Here is a 20,873-nt window from a genome sequence, read left to right on the forward strand (position 1 = left end):
ACCTGTTTCTTATGTACTTTCTTGAGAATTTTCCTTATCAGTGGTAGTTTTGTACTATTCTGATATGTTAGTTTTTGTTTCATATACTACCTTGCATTATATTTTACAAGTATTCCTTAGGAACCTGATTGTTTTTTAATGAGAGATAAAATGGGATTTGATCCAAACATGGAGAATATTGAGAGGGAACATGGAGAAGAAGAGAGTAGGGAAACTGTATTTAGGATATGTAATGTAAGAAAAAGGTATTTTCTAAATATAAAGGAAAGATAAAGATGACATAAAATATAATTGGTCTTAGGTTTGGTCTTTTCATAAACTCGCAGATTTTCTGCACATTTTGTGTTATGACTTTGTTGACTTTATGTTTTCTTTACAGAGGATTGCATTTCCTCTATTGTATCTTCAATGCCAAAGATTCTCTCTTCCATCTCTTGTATTCTATTGGTTATGCTTATATCTGTAGTTCCTGTTCATTTACTCAGATTTTTTCCATTTCCAGCATTCCCTCAATTTGTGTCTTCTTTGTTGCCTCTACTTCAGTTTTCAAGACTTGAACTGTTTCCTTCACCTGTTTGATTGCTTTTTCTTGATTTTCTTGACTTTCTTTAAGAGACATTGATTCCTTTCAATTTTTCATTTGTCTTTTCCTCAATTTCTTCAAGGGATTTTTTTCATTTATTCTTTAAATGTATCTATCATTTTCATAAAGTCATTTAAACGTAGTTTTCTTCTGCCTGTTTTACACTGGGTTGTTCAGGTCTTATTGTACTAGAACAACTATGTTCTGGTAGTGCCATATTACTCTTTGTATTGCTAAATGTATTATTGCACTTGCATCTACCCATAACTTCCTCCTGTCAGTGCAAATGGTGTCTGTGTCTCATGGAGCCACTCTGGATCCAATCAACGTGGCAGCATTTGTGTCTCAGGAAGCTGCTGGGGTCTCAGGTGGATGGGTGTGTTTGGGGGACAGAGTGTAAGTTAAAGTGTCTAATGGGGTGTGGGACGTGGGAAGGCCTGTCCTCAGGATTCTTGCCTGCTTCCTGCAACTGAGGCTGCAATAGATAGGTGTATGGGGGCACGGGTTGTGTACCTGGGTCTAAGGTCTAGAGGATGTGGTGATTGGATAGGAGAATGGTAACTCACATTTTTGTCCAAACAGAGCTGGCTGAGCCTGTGTCTCAGGGAGCATCTGTAGCATAGCTATACTCTTGGGGAATAGGTGGGTTTGGGAGTGGATTGGGCTTTATCGGTTACAGGGTTCAAAGTGGAGGTGGTAGTCAGTCAGTCCTGCATGGAGGAGATTTGCCTGCTGGCTTGCAACTGGGGTTGCAATTGGTAGGAGTTTGGAGGTACGAGTTGTGCCCCTGGGCCTAATGCCTACAGGCTGGGTGATCAGCTAGGAGAAAAGTGACGCACCTCTTGGTCCAATCAGAGCTGGCAGAGTCTGTGTCTCAGGGAGCAAAAATACTCAATAAAATACTGGCAAACCAAATCCAAGAACACATCAATAAAAATCATCCACCGTGATCCAGTAGGCTTTATCCCAGAGATGCAGGAATGTTTCAACATATGACAATCTCTAAATGTAATTCATCATGTAAACAAACTAAAAAAAATGCTACATGATCATTTCATTAGATCCTGAAAAATTCACAAAATCCAACACCTCTTCATGATAATGGTCTTAGAGAGATAAGGAATACAAGGAACATACCTAAACCTAATAAAGGTAATTTCCAGCAAGATGACAGCAAACATCAAATAATGGAGAGAAATTCAAAGTGATTCCACTAAAATCAGCAATAAGACAAGGCTGTATACTCTCCCCATATATATACACAATATAGCACTTCACATTCTAGCTAGAGCAATAAAACACCAAAAGTAGATCAAAGGGATACAAATAGGAAAGAAAGAATTCAAACTTTTGCTGTTTGCAGATGGTTGGATAGTCTACATTATTGACTCCAAAAATTCTACCAAGGAACTCCTACAACTGATGAACATCTTCAGTAATGTGGTGGCATATAAAATTAACTCAAAAAAATCTGTAGCCTTCCCATACATGAAAGAATAATTGGCTGAGAAAGGAATCATCACCCTTTTTGATAGCCAAAAATAATATAAAATAACTTGGGGTAACCCTTACCAATCAAGTGAAAGACCTGTATGATAAGAACTTTAAGTCCCTGAAGAAAAAATTCAAAGAAGACACCAGAAAATGGAAAAATCTCCCATGCTCATGGATATGTAGAACCAACATAATAAAAATAGAAATCTTACCAAAAGGAATCTACACACTCAATGCAATTCACATCAAATCACAACACAATTCTTCACAGCGTTTGAAAGAAAAATATTCAACTTCATATGGAAAAAATAAACCTAGGATATTTAAAAGGTCCTTTACAATAAAGCAATATCAGGAGGTATCACCTTCCCTGACTTCAAGCACCACTACAGAGCTATAGTAATAAAAAGCAGTTTAGTATTGGCATAAAAAAGACATGTGGACCAATGGAATCAAATTGAAGATCCTGACATTAAACCACACACCTATGAACACATGACTTTTGATTAAATAAAAAGCCAAACCCATAAAATGCAAAAAAGAATACATCTTCAACAAATGTTACAGGCATAACCAGATGTCGACATGTAAAAGAATGCAAATAGATCCATATCTATCATCATGCACAAAACTCAAAGCAAAGTGGATCAAAGACCTCAATGTAAATTCAGCTATACTGATCCTCACAGAGGATAAAGTAGAAAGTAGTCTCTAGAATGCATTGTCACAGGAGACCACTTCCTAAATATAACCAGTAGCACACACACTGAAAGGAACAATTAATAAATGAGAATTCCTGAAACTGAGAAGCTTCTGTAAGGCAATGGACACAGTAATTAAGACAAAACAACAGCCTAAAGAATGGAAAAAGATCTTCACCAACCCCACACCTGAGGACTGGTCTCCAAAATACATAAAGAACCCAAGAAACTACACCTCAGAAATACCAAACAATCCATTTAAAAGATGGGCTATGAATTTAAACAGAGAATTTTCAACAGAGAATCTCAAATGGCAGAAAAACATTTAAGAAATTGTTCACATCCTTAGTCCTCAGGGAAATGCAAACCAAAGGGACTCTGAGATACCATATTACACTTGAGAAATGGCTAAGATCTAAAACACTGATGACAGCTTATGTTGGAGAGTATCTAGAGCAAGGGCAACACTCTTTCACTGTTGGTGAGAGTGCAAAATTGTACAACCACTTTTGAAACCAGTATGCAACTTCACAGAAAATTTAGAATCATTCTACCTCAAGACCTAAGATATCACTCTTGGACATATACCCAAGGGATGCTCAATCATGCTACAAGGACACTTACTCAACTATTTTCATAGCAGCATCTGGAGCCCACAGAGTTTTCCTAGTGAGATCTGACCTTCCTGTACCCAGAAGAGCTGCATAAGTTGTTGGATTGACCACAAATGTGGTTTACGGGTATTTGGAAGTGTCTGCACTTGGCTGTACTAGGGGGAGGTCTGTTGCTCCACTCTTTGGCATTCCTTTAAAAAGCCCTTTAGAAGAGATAGAATGGTCTTGTGGATAAAAATTTAGGTCCTCCTGAGCTATTCTGTGCTTCTTTCTGTCTCTCTCCCCTCTATCCTTCTATTTAAATATTTCTCACTTCTTCCTTCTCAAGAGTCCCATGGTACAAAAGGAAGAGTGGGTCCCCCACAGATGGTACTAAGAACAGGGACCAGAGACTTGGTGAAAGGGTGGTTGAGAGACCCATAGGAATCAGCTGGATGTGTCCTGGTTTGTAGTATAATGAAGATGAAGGTATTATATTTTTGGAAGTGAAGTAAAATAGTTGAAAGATGTCCAAATGAAAAATGATGGTGCAGCGAATATATCTCTCTATATATAGGTTTCTTTCTTTTTATCTCTTTCTTAATTTCTATCTATAAAAATTAGAAAAAAATTAGGGTAAGAAGAAAAAATATAACGTAGAATATGTAATATAGTATAGGAAAACTCTTGGAATATTATAAGCAACAAGAAAGAATAACTCTGTCCTTGATTTTCCAAGTATAAGGTAATAAATGCAAAATCCTGGGGAAAAATCAGGACATCAAGCATGACAAAAAATTAAGCAGTCAAGATTCCTGTGGAAGCTTTCGGCCTCTGGACAGCTTTAACCATAGTCGTCAGTAACAGAGGAATGAATTTTCCCTGACGCCGATGCAGGTGAAATAATACTTTTCACTCCATCGATGCTGCCACTGTATGAAAACATTGTACCATCAGAATTAGTTTCTTTTGGCCTGGAAATCAGAAGTTTAGAGAACAAAAGTTTTTTGGGGAAAACATAATGATCTTTGTCTCAAAATCTGAAAGCTTTCTTGGGAAAAACTTAGTAATATCTCTGTCAAAAAACCTTTTCAGATGTTTTTCCTATCAGATTCTTTGTCTCTTTCTGTAATGGTAAAAAATATATTCACTTGAAAATAACATTATATGGTAAAATCACCTTCAATTGCTCTAGAAAAAAACTCAGAATACAGTAAATCCTTCCTGCTAGTTCTGTCTCTCCTAACTAGTGTTGGAAAAACAACAGCCAGTCTGTGAATAATGCCTTACTTCTACCAAATAGGCTCAAACTCTTCAAACTTCTACATTTCCACAGATCATCAGAACCTGAGTATCACAAATGTCAGAATTAGAGAAAGAACAGTAGTCATCAATAAAAGTATCTTTAATTTCAGACCCACAGCCAATAGCTAAGAGTAGTATTGAGATGATCTGTTCTGCACTGCAACATCCTATGACAACAGGTCTGCTTGATATAATGTATATTACCAGAGTGTGGGTTCAGCTCCACACCATGCCTATGGCTTCCTCAGAAAATTGCATCCCAGATGCAATATGGTCTGATGCTCTTCCTTCCTACAGGACTCTGGTCTTGCCTTAGAGTACTTGTCATTAATTCTGACTCCTTGATGCCAGCTACTTTGAGCTCCGCATGTTTGTAACCCTTTTTACTTCCTGCAACACAGAACCATTTAAAATGCTGTTATGTCCTGTGACCATCATTAAACTTAAGCCTGGAGCCTTGCATCATAGTTACAGTAGTATCTTTGTGATAATTTCTTGGGAATGTATCTGTATTTGATTAGTCTCTAGTGGGGATCTATCTGATCAGCATTTTCAGCCAAACACATTCTGAAGGAATTGGCATATTTTCATTTTGAGTGTTCTAGGCTGGTGTTTTTAATCAAGGAGAACCTAAATATTTGCACTGTGCACAGCATAAGTTTTCCATTTAGTGGTATTCATTTTCTTACCAATTACAGGATCTTTGTCACTAACTGAAACTTTGACTACCAGGTTTGACCCAAGATATTAGTTCTTTGAGAATTGTGCTCAGTAGGTACTGAAGATTTTCTTCCTCTTCCCAAGAATTACACTAGATCTAACAACTGTCTGTATATCCTGAAATTTCTGCCATGTTTTCAAGCATCAAGTAAAATTAGACCCATCTATATATACTTTTGGATGGCATCACATCAGAACGCAATTGAGTAACCCAGAGTATTACTCTAGTAAAATATACATGCTACTTCAAATGCCAATGACTCCTCAGTGGAGTCATTGGCATGGGTCTTCATGGCTCCCTCCAATCTCAGTGCAGGGATTTGTCCCTTATGTGCTTTCACTAGACTTGTGCATGCTTTCACACTTAATGTGAGTTCATATGCTCAAATAACTTGCTGTGTATTGGGAAGACAATTTTCTTGTAGTGATCAACCACATCTGTCCCTTACAATCTTTCCACTCCTTCACAGCGATGAGTGAATCTTACAAGGAGGGGATATGAAATAAATGTCCCAAAGGGCTAACCATTATCCACTCTTATTCCCTGTATCTTGGCCAATTGTTTGTCTCTGTGTTGGTCACCACCTGCTACAAATAGAAGCATCTATGTAGCTAGAGTTTTCCTGCCTGGCACACAGTCAGGACAAATCTCTCTCACCCGCCAGTCCCACAACCGCTCAGACCCAACCAAGTAAACACAGAGACTTATATTGCTTACAAACTGTATGGCCATTGCAGGTTTCTTGCTAACTGTTCTTATAGCTTAAATTAGTCCATTTCCATAAATCTATACCTTGCCACGTGGCTCATGGCTTACAGGCATCTTCACATTCTACTTGTCCTGGCGGCAGCTGGCAGTGACTCCTTCTGCCTTCCTGTTCTTTCTTTTCTTCTCTCTGTTAGTCCTGCCTATACTTATTGCCTAGCCACGGGCCAATCAGTGTTTTATTTATTGACCAATCAGAGCAACACATTTGCCATACAGAACATCCCACAACACATCTATTTGAGTTATCTAACTTTGAGATCACTATTTTCACAGTTTGGAAAACAATAACTGTTTGGGAATTAAATATTTGATTGAGATTGAGGTCACAGTGTAAAAAGAAATTTGTGCCAGGTCCTGGGCTCATTGCATGAGTTAGCTGTTTGAAACCTGGGACTTATTCAGGGACGCTTGGCTCAATCTGGGAGGAGGGGACTGGACCTGCCTGGACTGAGTCTATCAGGTCAATCCCAGTCCTCGGGGGAGACCTTGATCTGAAGGAGGTGGGAATGGGGGGTGTGCTGGGGGGAAGGGGAGAGGGGCAGGAAGGGAGAGAACAAGGGAATCTGTGGCTATTATGAAGAACTGAATAGTATTGTAAAATAAAATAAAAAAAATTGTGAATGAGCAGCCTAAAGACAATGGGTGATACTATTGAACTAACTTGTATAGTCTTAAGAAAATGAAAATAAAAATTCTGTGAAGGCTCAGAATTAATGAGATAGAAATTTAGCGAGTTTTCCATGTTACAAGATGAGAAGAAAGTATCAGAATAACAAAGGAGAGTTCATTCCTTGAAGTGAAAGAAAGGAAGGACACTGGAATCCAGAAAGAGGTGTCAGGACCCATATAAACAAGAAATCAGAAAGGCAATGTAGTGAGAATTAGAAAACCGTCCAAACTTCCAACATGGAAAGCACACAATAGTAGAATGGAGGACTCATACTAGCCAAGGCATCTGTGCAATGAATCTTATTTCTGAAAGACTGGCATTGCTTTTCAAAGGAGAAACATGTGATGCTGGTATATGTTTACCTAGTGGAGCAATTATCTGTGACAGTGTTTCTTTCTTTATGGCAGACTAGATTTGTGAACACAGGGACTCTATTTATTCACATTTTGTAGAATTCTAATATCTGGGGTACACAGGAACAATAGATGAATTAGTCAAAAACCGAGGAGCCTGGGGGTCGCACTGAATGAGTTTGTGTCTGTAAGGTCGCCACAATAGACAGACAGTCATAAACACTGGCCTGTTCAGATTTTGTGTCTGTCCTTTTGTGATGAAAAGTGAGCCTATTTGTTGTAGTAATTGTGATAGTATAGGTATACTGAGCCCAGAGACAACAATTTTCTTATTCTCTTCGTTGTTTATTTTCTATTCATGGTTTACTGCTCCAAGAGACTTAGCTCTGAGCTACAAGATTCCCCCTACAGATAGATATGCTCATTGCTCAGTGGGCTGTGAGAGAAGCAGGGTGCTCACCCTGAGGCTAATTTCCTTCTGATTTCCCCCAGTATCAAGCTTCTAAGACTCTTTTTATCTTAGATTTCCACTTTCTATCTATTGAAAAATAGTTTGTAGTTTCTATAGCCAGTAGTGTGATGCCTACCTCAAAAATTCACAATATTATTGAAGTCAGCAGGAGCTCCTTCTATGTCAACAACTATTGTTTATTGTTGAATGCCATCTTGCTGTTTATGAAATTATTTTGATGAGGCCAGCCTATTTCTAGCACACACCACATAGCTAGCACACAGTTTGATGTGATCATAGGACATGATAAGACATGACCTATACCTTCAAAAAACCCTAGACTCTGCTAGCAGATTCTAGTACTAGATGTTATTGATCAAACACTTTTGTACGTTTTATTTTCTTTCTTCTTCTATGCATTAATGCTACAATTTTAGGTATGTTTCACTTTGATCCTACATTGAAATATTTCATGTGTGCAATTTTCTTCCTTTTTTAACTGTGTAATTTTATGTATATTTTTTTTCTGTATGCTGTCATGAAACTCTGGTTTTCTTTTTCATACATTCTTTTCTTGTTGTTTCTATTTTCATTTGGCTTGGTGTTTTTCCTGTATTCTGTCAACACTATTATTGTCTTATTTTTTATAAGTTTTCATTCACAAATTGTTCTGAATAATGCAAATTTTCCATAATTATTAGTAATATGTTTGTTATATTTATTATTACTTTTTAAATTTATATTTATTTAAAATTTTACATAATTTCGCTCCTACTCTTTCCCCCCAACCCTGCGCCCTCCACTGCTGCTACCTTGAAAATTACCTTTTATCTTTAATTGTGTGTGTGTGTGTGTGTGTGTGTGTGTGTGTGTGTGTGTAAAAGCATGTCTGTTTATTTCTGTGTTTGTTTTATATAAATATATAAATGTCTTATTATAGGAACCCATTTCAAGTTATAACTTCAGTTGATTATAAATTATTGCAAGTAGACAGTTGCAACTAACCACCACATAACTTTCTAAAGCAATCAAATGCCACTATTCTATATAAAATATTTCTTTTACTTAGCTAACTGAAAGTAACTGAAGATGCTCAAATATTTGACAAAATTGCAAAGAACCAGTACTGGAAATATTAATAACCTATTCTATAAAACCTGGCTATACATGCATAGACGGATCAAAGTATATGTTATATATTTCTACCACCTGAATAATCTATTCACATCATTTTGTGCCTGGTATTACAAAACAAAATTCCTGACTACAAGAAGGGAAGCTTATGGAAAACACTTTTGGGTATAGGTACCTATGTGAATTTTTAATAGAACCTTAAGAGCATAAGAAACAAGTCCCCAAATTGACAGTATCATTACATGAGGTTACTCAGCTTTTCCACAATAAGACAAATAGCCAAGGAGTGAACACAGAGACATTCTGCACAAAGGGAGTAACCTTGTTCCTCTCTTCTGTAGAGTGTTAATGTAGAACATGTGAAGAAGAGTCAAAATTGAACAACAAAAGTAAAAATAGATTTAAACCACCCCAAACTATTGAGCAGAAGTCGGTATACACCTGAAGGACAGGACCCAAAACCACAATCAAGGAAAGGGTTTTTCAAATTTATTTTACATACCAATCACAGATCCCTATCTTTTCCCTTCTCCTGCCTCTCCTACCTTCCCACCCAGCCCACACCCCATTCCCTCCTTCGACAAGGCAAGATTTCCTATATGGAGTCCACAGAGCCTGCCACATTCAGTAGAGGCAGGTCCAAGCCCCTCTCCTTGCATCAAGGCTGTGCAAGGTGTCCCACCATAGATAGTGGGCTGCAAAAATCCAGCTCATGCACCAGGGATGGATCTTAATCCTATTGCCAGGGGGCCCCTTAAGCACATCAAGCTATATAACTGTCTTACTTATGCAGAGGGCCTAGTCCAACCAAACCAAATTAATGGGAAATCATGAACTTTAATACAGCAGCTGTGGATTCTCCATGAGAATGAACTAGGCCCTGATGCTTGCAATCTTTATCCAACATGATAATGCAAATAAAACTTCAAGCTGCTGTAGATGGCTATGTGTAAAAGAGCATTTTCTATACAAATGCAAAGATCTGATTTCAAATCTCAAGCATATTTAAGAATTTCACTGTGGTCTTGTGGCAGCCCACAATCCCAGTGGAGTAAATACTGGCTTCAGGATAGGTGAGGCTTCAGGTGCAAGCCTCAGTGGAAGTTGTGATCTCAATGAAATAAGGTGGACAGTGGTTGAACAGGATGTCTTTTGGCTTCTACCTGTGCTTGAATGTGGGAAACACTGCACACATATATATCTATATGACAGGCAATCACACACACTTACACACATGACAAACAATCACACACACACACACACACACACACACACACACACACACACACACACACACGGTAGGAAATAATCCTAAGAAGTTCATAATATTTTCTGACACATTTCTATTTGACACATTTAATAAAGCCAAATCCCGAGAGTCAGCTTGCTGGTGTTCTTCAGTGTGTGGATAACCTTCACCCTGGTCCATCATGGCATCAGTGAAAGTCTTGCTGGCCATGGAATTCTTCTGCATCTTGACTTCCAGCACAGGGAACCTCATCTGATTTTTGTTCCTAAGAGCTACATTTTTCTGTTAAGACCAGGGAAGAACTCCCTTTATTGCATCAGGAACAAAGCACTTTCTGAGAGAAATGTCCTTCTTAACACTTAGGTCATTTCTTTTAATTAAATACAAGTCTTGAAGCAAGTTCAGCACCATTTCAACAAATAGACATCCTGTTATAATTTGGGATTTGATTATACACAGTAGCATTTCATGAGTAATTTTATTTGAATATCTTGGTTTTGCAGCCACCATTTTTTAAATGTTTATGATTTCACTTTGGATTTTTATAATATCCGATTATGCTACCATTACTTTACTTTCGCTAATGTAAAATGTTTATGCCATCTATTTTCTGTTCTTGCTGTCTTAGATTGTTCACATATTCTTTTTTTTAATTTGTGATGTGTACTTCAATAGATTGATTTCTTCTTTTATTTATATTTATCTTATATATTATATCCTGACCATTGTTTCTTCTCCCACCTCACCTTCAAACACCTCAAACGCCCCAACTTCCCCTTTCTCCCATATCCATCCCTACTCCTTTTCTCTTCAGAAAAAAAGCAGCCCTCCAAGAAATATTAAACAAAATGGCATAAAAAATTACATTAACACTACTAGGTACATACCCTCATATGAAGGATCCACAAGGCAATACAGTAGGAGGAAAAGGGTCCCAAGAGTAGGCAAAGGGTCAAGGACAGCCCCCAGTCTCATTCTTGGAAGTCTCACAAGAACACTATGATACACACTCATAACATATATGCAGAGATCCTACGACTGACCCATACGGCTCACTGATTGTTGCTTCAGTCTCTGTGAATTCCTAAGAGGTATAGTTAGAAATCTTTGGTGATGTGCTTGTAGTGTCCTTGACTCCTCTGGCTCTCCCATCATTCCTCCCCATCTTTTACAGGATTCTCCTAGGTCCATTTAATTTTTGGCTGTGAGTCTATGCATCTTTTCTTATCATTTGCTGGATAAAACTTTTTGGTTATGATTATTCTAGGCTTTGGTATACAAGTATAGTAGAAGTTTAATTTCTTATGTCAAGGAATTTTAACAAAAAGAATCAATTTCATATAGGAACTACTTATGTTTGAAGCATTTTATAACTCTCTTTAATATGTTAATTTGCAACATATATGTGTATCTGATATTAACTTTCACCAATTAATCATGCTTTCTTTTGTATTATGCTTTCATTCTGAAGAAAATCACATTTTAATCAAATTATTTCCTGAATATGATATTGTCTTAATAGCCCCACAATGAGCTACTTTAGCTATTATTATGTACACCAACTTTTGTAGCTAGAGTTTTCCTGCCTTGCCCACAGTCAGGACAAATCTTTGTCACTCGCCAGTCCCACAGCAGCTCAGACCCAACCAAGTAAACACAGAGACTTATATTGCTTACTAACTGTATGGCTGTGGCAGGCTTCTTGCTAACTGTTCTTATAGCTTAAATTAATCCATTTCCATAAATCTATACCTTGCCACATGGTTCATGGCTTACTGGCATCTTTACATGCTGCTTGTCCTGGCGGCTGCTGGCAGTGACTCCTCCCACCTTCTTGTTCTCTCAATTCTCCTCTCTATTAGTCCCGCCTATATTTCCTGCCCGGCCACTGGCCAATCAGTGTTTTATTTATTGACCAATCAGATCATTTGACATACAGACCATCCCACAGCAAACTTTTGTCTTATTTTATATACACAAAGTCAAGTGATAATCAACCAGATGAAACAATGCCCAGGTAACTATAGAAAGCTCTTGTTATTATTCTTAATTTAAAAGTCAAATATCAAATTGTAACAAGTTTGGCTTACTGTTCTCATAACTCTCTTTTCCACTCATACTACTTTTTATCTACTCAATCCTTTAACTTTCTTCCATTTGTTAAATTAGAAAAAAATTCTTTCACAGGAACAAATGTATTGGGCAATCCTGACACTTTATCAGGACATTTAATTCTCAATCACTTAACAACTTTATATAGAAGACATCCACTTCATTGAGAATTAGAATCTCTTTCTGATTTCTCTCTCAACTGAATGCTATGCAAGTTTATAAGTGTATGAGAACTTTACTAGTGTGGGCCTTTACCCTCGTCATCTGTCTCTCATCTTTTTTTATAGTTGAGGAACCATAAATATCCAAGAACTGCAAGATAGGAAATATTGTATTAAATTTTACAATTAAAATATAAACCTCTCAAACTGGATTCTGACTTTGATTTGGCTTTGTCAGTGACTTTTTTTCTTAAACTGTGAAGCAATTTCTGTGATTCAGATTTACCGTAGAAGCTCCTTTTAGTTTTCCTTTAATAATATTTTGTACATGGAAGGAAATAAAGCCTCTTTCTGTGGAGAACTAACTGTAACAGAGAGAAGACAGATTTGAAATAACATGTTAAACAACTGAGACCTACAAATAGGATAAGAATGCTTGGTCCAGTGGTAGAAAGTGTTAAAAAGCACAGTACATTTGAAGCAGAGGCATGGAGGCTGAGATGAGTTGTGCAAAATGCGCTATGGAAGAAAATCTGTAGCAGAAACATGTATAGAAAAATCTAAGTAGGTCTGAGTTCTGCAGTGATTCACTGGAGAAATTTAACTAGTGGTCATAAAAGAGTCTAAATCATGGGTAATGAAAAACCAAAGAATTGATAACTATTTGAAAAAGCATATATTCTTTGTTAAATGCCATTAAAACTCATTACAGAAAATATGAAAAGAATCAAAGTTAACATTTAATTTTTAGTAAAAACTAATGCATTAATTTTTCTGAAACATTAATCCATATAATTTCAACATGTTTAGTTTATTAAAGTGTTTTGTTGTTGAGACTTGTTTTTCTAGGTAACAAGACTGAGGTATTGGTCATTAATAGCTAGCAACAGGTAAGGGATATATACTGGCCTTTTTCACCATCTGTACACCCAAGCGTCACTCATATCAAATATTCTCTCTCTCTTTCTCTTAATATCTTTTTCTCTTGTGTTTGTATATTTGTGTCTCTGTCTGTGCATCTCTGTGTGTGGGTGTGTGCTTGTGATAGTGTGTGACATTTTCTCTTTCTGATTGTGTATGTGTTGTGTCTCCATGTGTGTGTCTCTTTCTGCATGTGTGTGTCTTTGTATGTGCTAGGAAGGAGAATAAAATGACCATAAGAATGTCTGAAAAGCCTATATAGAATCATACTATTAAATATCTAGTTTAAAAACAACTATAATACATGCAAATTAGTAAACACACACACACACACACACACTTTAAATAAATATTTCCTATCCACTGACAATGGTCCCCTGAAAAGGCAAAGGCCAAATTACAAAAACCCCAAAATCTGCATTGAGAAGCACTTTGTAGAGTTGTTGGATAGACTTGTACAAAAGATTCTTGTAAGAGACAAAATGTCAGTCCCTATGACTGAAAACACCATTCAGTTCTGGAAATAGATCCCTGAGACACCGGAGTTGGAACTATCTTTAAAACCTCCTCCTAGCTTTCCAGGAAAGGGGTGTTATTGTTCAAAGTGCCAAGGGAGAGATGGAGTAAGAAATGCTCACAACAGGAAAAATAGTCTCCCTTAAGTAAGAACATAGCTATTTAAAGAAGGGACTGGAAATAAAACACATGGAAATGAGGTAGGTATAATGAGGCATAAGGATACCCTGAGGATGTATATGTCTGGAGCCTTGTTCCAGAAGAGTCCAATAACCTGGCATGGATGTGTGAAGTCAGTGCATTGAAGAAACTATGACCACCTGATTCAAACAAGTGGCCCTGGATAGCCTGGGCTGTTTTTATTTATACATTTTCAATAGTTTGCATGAACAGTTTTACAATCAGATTTATTTCCTTTCATTTCTAATAATGGTTAAAATAATTACCAGTTTGTTCCTTTACCTCACTCCCTGTCTGTCCCCCATCTTGCTCATTGATAATCATGGCCTATTTGATTCATAGCTTTAATGTTAGAAGCATAAGCAGTATTACAAATGATGAAGAAAGTTTTCAAACTAGGCACACCTACAGGTCAAACAGTGTGTCCAGTTGGCAACATTTACAGTTACAGCATCATGCAAAAAGAAAGAGGGTTTTTCCTCTAGTCAAATTTCTCACAATTAACTCATCAGCCAAGGCTGAATCAATTCATTCTTCATTCTGTACTTCTCTATGTTCATTGGGGGATATACCAGGTTTTTTCTTATATTCATATAAACTTCATAACTTAAAAGCTTTCTCTTAATAGTTGGCACTGCTTATCCTTTTTATCATGTCTGCTTCGTCTCAAATTTCTACCATATTGGCAAAGCTATTAGATATGCCGGCATTGTGGATTTCTATGATTCTGCTTAATTCCCTGTTCCTAGACTCTTCCCATTAACTCTTGATATCATCTATTCATTACCATTCTTCCTAGATTCCTGATGTTAGAATCATTATCTCCAGAACAATTATTCAAGTTTGTAATGTCACATTACAAACACTGCTCTGACTCTGTTAGCCTAATCACAAGGAGCATTGAAAAGGCAACATTTTGTCCTAGAGAATTCTGAATTCTTGGTCACACTTGAAATATCAAAGACTTTAGGAGCTGAATCAGGCACAGTGTATATAGTTAACAACATCCCCTCTCGCTCACACAGAGGATAGTCGTCAGGGGGCGATGTTTTTCTCTTGTAATAGCTATTTTATCTGTAGCTCTGAGAAAGTGAAACTAGAGGCAGCCAGCAACTGCTTTGGATAGAGAAGGCAGAGTGAGCAGGTAGCACATAGACTCCTGGGGTAATGCCAAGAATTATGCAAGGAAGTATCCACTGACTTTGCAAAATGAGTTGTATTCTCATAGGCCTGGCAATAAGGAGAATTTTTTATACTATTCTCAGGCCTTGTCCTCTAAAGAAGTCTCATGGTCCTGGCATCTCCTCCTTTTTTGTTTTGTAATTGGAGCTTATGTGGGGCGTTTACCCACCACCCCCACAGCTTCCCAGAGTTTTCTTGAGTGCGAGCAGCAGGAAATATTAGATAGAAGGATTTATAGCGGAGAATCTTGCGGAGATAAACAGATAGAAAATAAAGGATAGCCTCGAGAGGGCCTGGAACCTATTCCAACGGGCCCGGACTGTCTCTGGTCCAGGGTTTTTATAGAGACGCCAAGGGGTGGAGCAAAAGACCTCCTCCCCCAGCACAGCCAAGTGCAGGCCATCTCAGACACCTGCACTCAGGCCCGTGGTCCTGATCATCCTCTATTCAGACCTGCTGGGTAAAGCCACGAGGAACCCCAGAACGGGCTCCCACAGGTCCCCCCTTCTTAATATATAAAAATAACTATTAATGGCTTACAGCAATCTCCATAGCTGTTACACCTCCCAGTATGGGAGTAGAGGATGATATAGATGGCATTTCTCTTTTGAATTAGGTCCAAGGTGACTACAGCAGTCTTGCTGCCTCAAGCCCTTTCTAAACCAAAAACTCTTAACGTGACTACCAACTTAAAGAATCCCTTAGCTTCATCATTACCGTTAACAGGTTAACATAAATATTGCTATACATAGTCACAATTCTCTCAATCTTACAACTCAAAGCAAACTCTTAACAGAACCATTTGAATTAGCATATATGGTGCTATATATAGTTAACAATTTTCTCCGTCTTACAACTTTAACTAGTCATTTGAATTTTCTTGTTAACAGAACATAGGAAAAACTTCGATGTATTCACAAACACATATTTCCTTAACTCCACAAAACCAGGGTGCATTAATATCAATAGGTTTCTGCGAGCATAATTCAATCTCATAGCTCCTCCTTTTCTTTATAATTTTTAAACAAAAACTCAAACCTAGTTAGAAAACCCAAACTTTTCTGTTTAAACAGTTCCATTTGTAACACAAAACCAGTTCCATAAGTAATTCCATTTTTACATAAACAGTTCCACAAAACAATTCATAAATCTCCAGTTAATAAAGCATATATGCATACACAAAATTGCATCTTGATTCTAAGTAGAAATACATTTCTTCATTTAAACAGTTCCATTTTTAACCCAATTCCAGAAAACCGTTCCTAGGTCATTACTATAAGTAAGCTCAAAATTGTCCCATTGCAATGAAATCTCTATTGTTCATTTCATTTAAGTACCAAAATTCAAATGATAAATATTGGTACTAGCCTTCCAAATATGAGAAATCCATAACCAAAATGTTTTTGTAATTTTATCTCATTTTAAGTTCAAAAAGTTCAAACAAGAAATAAATTCTGGTATCAGGCTTTCACTTCCAAATATGAAGAGACATTTTTCAACCAAAACTTTCTGCAGTTAATAATTTTTTTTTTCAAACAAGCGTCTCTGCAACTTTTGTTCTCACAGACAGACCTTTTTAGTTATAGTAATATTTTAAACCGCACCATTTTTGCTGTTAGCTCAGGTTTTTCTGTGCTGCGTTGATATTCCATAGATCTCAGCTGCAGATGCCTTGTGCTGGTTCTGGCGTCCGCCATTCTTAGCTTCTTAGCGGCTTCTGGAGCTTTTGAAACCATTCAGACTGCCTACCTTGCAGTCTACTAGGACACTATTCTCCTGTGTCTCAGGTGTTTTCACCATATACATTAATAGACTCACACTTAACATTTACACTTTACAAACCCACATAACATGTGCTTAAGCATAAACTCACTCAACATTTACACATTTTTACAAACTCACATATTAACATCTACTTATTTATACTTTAAGGAAACTACAGAACTACTTTAGCAAATATATTTCTTATTAATTCTTATATACTTCTTATTTCTTATTTAAACTTACATTTACAACTAGCATCTTAAAAGTTTATTACTACATGTCTTAAGACTACCTTAGATACTTCTTACAAGCTTATATTCTTAAAGGAACTCTATAGATCTATTTTACAAACTTATATAGGCTACCATTAGCATATATCTAACTTAGCAAACACCTAAAGATTTCTTAACACAGATATAACAAGACAGAATTTTTACAAACTCACATATCTTATATTCGTCTTTCTACTTCTTACTCTTAATTATCATCATCTATATTAGAAAGATTCTCTTAACTAGACAGGAAGTACGTACATCATTTCTAAAGTTTAGAGTTTATAGTCAGCTTTGTTATAAAGCACTGGGATTTAGTGTTTTCACTTCATTAGCTTTAACTCCTGATGTTATTAGCAGCGGTGATATTTAGCATTGATTTCTTATAAGGAACTTTCAGGTGAAGCAACTCTTTTGTAAGACAGCTAGATTTTCTGAAGTTTGTTTCCCATCTATAAGGCAGTCATTTCTTTTTTGAATGCCTGTTTCCTTGTCTCCTTATTAGATTTGTAAAGGAATTACTCATTGTAGGTAGTTTGTTCAAAAGGCAAAAACTTTTTTAATTTCAACATAAGTTTCTTCATATCTAAGACAACGTTCAGTGTATAAACTGTTTTCCCTTGTTTTAAGGATTTTAAAGTGACTTGTTTGCTCTTAAAGGTAGCTTTTTTGTCATCCAACTACAGTAAAAACTTTTCACAGCTATTAGGGTAAATAAGGCATTTTACCAACGGCGCCCCAAACCACGAAGCACCTAGTTCCGTATCCTTTCAATTTTTCTTCGGAACTGACACTTAAACTCTTAGACGATTTTCCTCCTTATTCTTTTAAAAGCTGTATTTTAAGCTTAGAGCTGACAAAAGTGTTTCAGGGCAATGTCGCCATCTTTAGCGGAAAAACTACATTTCCCAGAATGCATTTCCCTTATATCAGTCCATAATAATATCAGTCCCATATCAGTCTCTTATATCAGTCCCTTATATCATTTCCCATAGTTCTTTTTGGGTCTGAGAGTCAACTGGTTCTCTTTTACCAGACTTGCTTACAAATTCTTGCCCGGGAGGTTTGAACAAAGTTTTTTGTTTTTGTAACGAGAGATTTGAACAAGCATTTTACATTTTTAGCTATGGCACATTGGGAGGTTTCTATTCTCCTCAGCTGGCTTTAACAGGTGTTTCTCCTTCATCAGACACTGGCCCCCAAATCAGAACCACACCTGCCTCGTTAGCCGGCATTGAGGCTGGCATTTCTGATAGCAACTTTACTCGGGGCTTGTGTTTGCTTTAGCCAGTCAGTGAAAAACAAGATCATGTACAACAGCTTTTCCATAGCTCTTTCAGAGAGATTTTCTCCCACTGATCTTATTCTCATTTTGCTTGTTCCTTCCCCCGCCAGATGCAGAGCTTCAGCTATCTGTCTGTGGCTCTGTTCCTCTGCTAGCTGCCTTTGGAAGAAGGGGTTTTTCTCCCCCCGAAACTGCCTCAAACTCCAGCAGCTTTTTCAGGTCACATATTTTCTGGGGAGGATTATGTTCCTTCTCTGTTTCTTCAGAGTCTTTCTCCCAGACAGTTCCCAGTTTGGTCTCAGTTTATCCCCTCTACCCCAGAAACGGTTTCCGACACTAGAGCGGCTGCTTTCCCTGCTACTGAAGGTAGGGGCTTTCTGTCCGTTTCTGTTTTCGGGGTCTGTGTGGTTTGCATACAGACTGAAAATCTAACAAGGGAGGTTTTTGCCATCTCTAAACTCCCATTAGGACAGGTGTTTTGCCTCATCAGGCCTTCACCTGGCCCAGTCCCCCAGTGGGTTGCATTTGCTTGTCTGGGTGCTCAAGGACAGAGCTTTTGCCAGAGGCAATCACCCCTCAAGGCTACACTCCCTCATCTCAGGGAGTCAGTTGAAACAAAGCTTTTCTCAAAGAGGTGTTTTCTCTGACAGAAAAGAAAGCTTTAATCCTTCTTAGTTCTGTTCTGCCCTGGCTGGGCTCTTTCCCCAGACAGTTCTGACTCGGCAGCACGACTGCTTCAGACCCAGTTCAGCTTTACTGTTTTCCCAGAAAGGTCCTTTCTCTAATAGGAAAGCTTTTTCTCAGATTCCTTTTTGTAGTTGTGGACCTATCAACCCGGGACTTGTAGGAAAGTGGACAACTGTGCCGTTCCCACCGGCTTTAGCTTTGTTTGTTCATTAGCAATCTTCCCCTGGGTCCTGCACCTTTCTGCCTCAGCTCTGTGCTCCAGGAAGTTTATGACTGCAGGAACCCTAGTATCCCCGAAATGCACTCCAACTCAGAGATGCTGGCCAGTCACCTCTGGGTTTTTGCTCAGAAGCGAGGATACAATGTTAACCGTTTCAGGGAATCTTTGCATAGGACATTAGGAGCACCTTTTCATTCTGAAACGCTCACTCAGAACCTTTGCTGCCTCAGCTCGGCTGTAACTGAAAAGCTTGGCTTTTTGCTTTTCTCAGGTAAAGTTTCTGGCCCTTTTGGGCTCTCTGTAGCTCGTCACCCACACTCTCCCAAGCGTTTCCCTCAGGGTACTCTGACCCACTGTCTTTTACTAGCTTGAAGAGACAGAGCTTAGAAGGGGTTTTTAGAAACTTGTCCTTGCCTCCTGCATTGCAGGGATGATTTTTAAAGCTTGAAAGAGAACTTAGAGGTTTTGCTGTCTTAAGAGGTTTGTTGTTTTTCCTTAGAGCTAATCACAGGTGGTCCCCATACTAATACCTTCAGGTGATTCTACTCTCCTCTTTCTGAGAGAGGTTAGAGGCTTTAGTTTTTAAGTTTAAGAGCTTTTGAGAAAGATTAAGGCTTTTTAGAGAGATTTTTCCCCCAAAATTTTTCAAGAAAAGCTTTATAGTTTAAGAGAAAGATTTTTCCCCCCAGGAGAAAGACCAACTTTTCCCAAAACTTCCCAACTTTAAACTTTGACTTCTTACACTCCCATTTTTGCTTCAGGGAGAAATTACTTTCTCCTGCTGCTTGGATTTGGCTTTTCAGCTGTCCCCAGGTCAAAAGCTTCCATAGGAAACTTTTCCTTCCCCATAAGCTCCAAGAAGAGCTTTTTTACTACCCGAAAAGCCCAAAGAAAGATTTTTTCCCCAGTTTGCTTTCAAAGCCCCCAAAGTTAGAAAATTGAGTTTTTCTGTCTAGTTGCCTTACTTATTTTTTCCTACACAATCTTATACTTCTAAGTTTTTCCTAAACTATATTACTACCCTATATCTTATACTTATCACAGATAGAAATTGAGAAAGGGATAGAAGATAGAAAATTTTGACAGAAGAGAATTTCGCTGCAGCATCGGACATCCTTCCAGTCCGCTTTCCTTTTCTCTCGAGGATAAAACCCCTGCCTCACCAAAAAATATATATATATAAAATATATATATTCCATAACACCGGCATGCCTTTCCACTGGCAGGGCTGACTCAGCACTTTCACCAAAAACTCTGTAATAAAACTATTATTTTCCTTTATCTTTAGTCCCTATTACTTTGTCTTAAGTCCCTGTTTATTTGTCTTTAGTCCCTGTTTATTTGTCTTTAGTCCCTGTTTATTTGTCTTTAGTCCCCCCTTTTTTTGTCCCTTTTTTTCTTTAGTCCCTTTTTTCCCTTTTTCTTTAGTCCCTTTTTTTCTTTAGTCTTTTTTCCCCTTTCTTTAGTCCCTTTTTTTTCTTTAGTCCCTTTTTTTCTTTAGTCCCTGTTCACGGCGCCATTCTGTGGGGCGTTTACCCACCACCCCCACAG

At 37.7% G+C, this 20,873-nt stretch overlaps 1 protein-coding gene across 1 annotated transcript in view; it reads left to right on the top strand.

Moving 5' to 3' along the window:
* The first annotated feature begins 869 nt into the window (after positions 1-869).
* Positions 870-20,873, top strand: part of LOC143270421 (vomeronasal type-2 receptor 116-like) — a 44,231-nt gene continuing 24,227 nt past the window's right edge. Inside the window, exon 1 of the mRNA XM_076560348.1 lies at positions 870-979. Coding sequence (XP_076416463.1) covers positions 870-979 — 110 coding nt within the window. The remainder of the gene's footprint in view (positions 980-20,873) is intronic.

The sequence above is a fragment of the Peromyscus maniculatus genome, chromosome 23, assembly GCF_049852395.1.
Source record: "Peromyscus maniculatus bairdii isolate BWxNUB_F1_BW_parent chromosome 23, HU_Pman_BW_mat_3.1, whole genome shotgun sequence".
NCBI classification, from domain to species: Eukaryota; Metazoa; Chordata; class Mammalia; order Rodentia; family Cricetidae; genus Peromyscus; species Peromyscus maniculatus.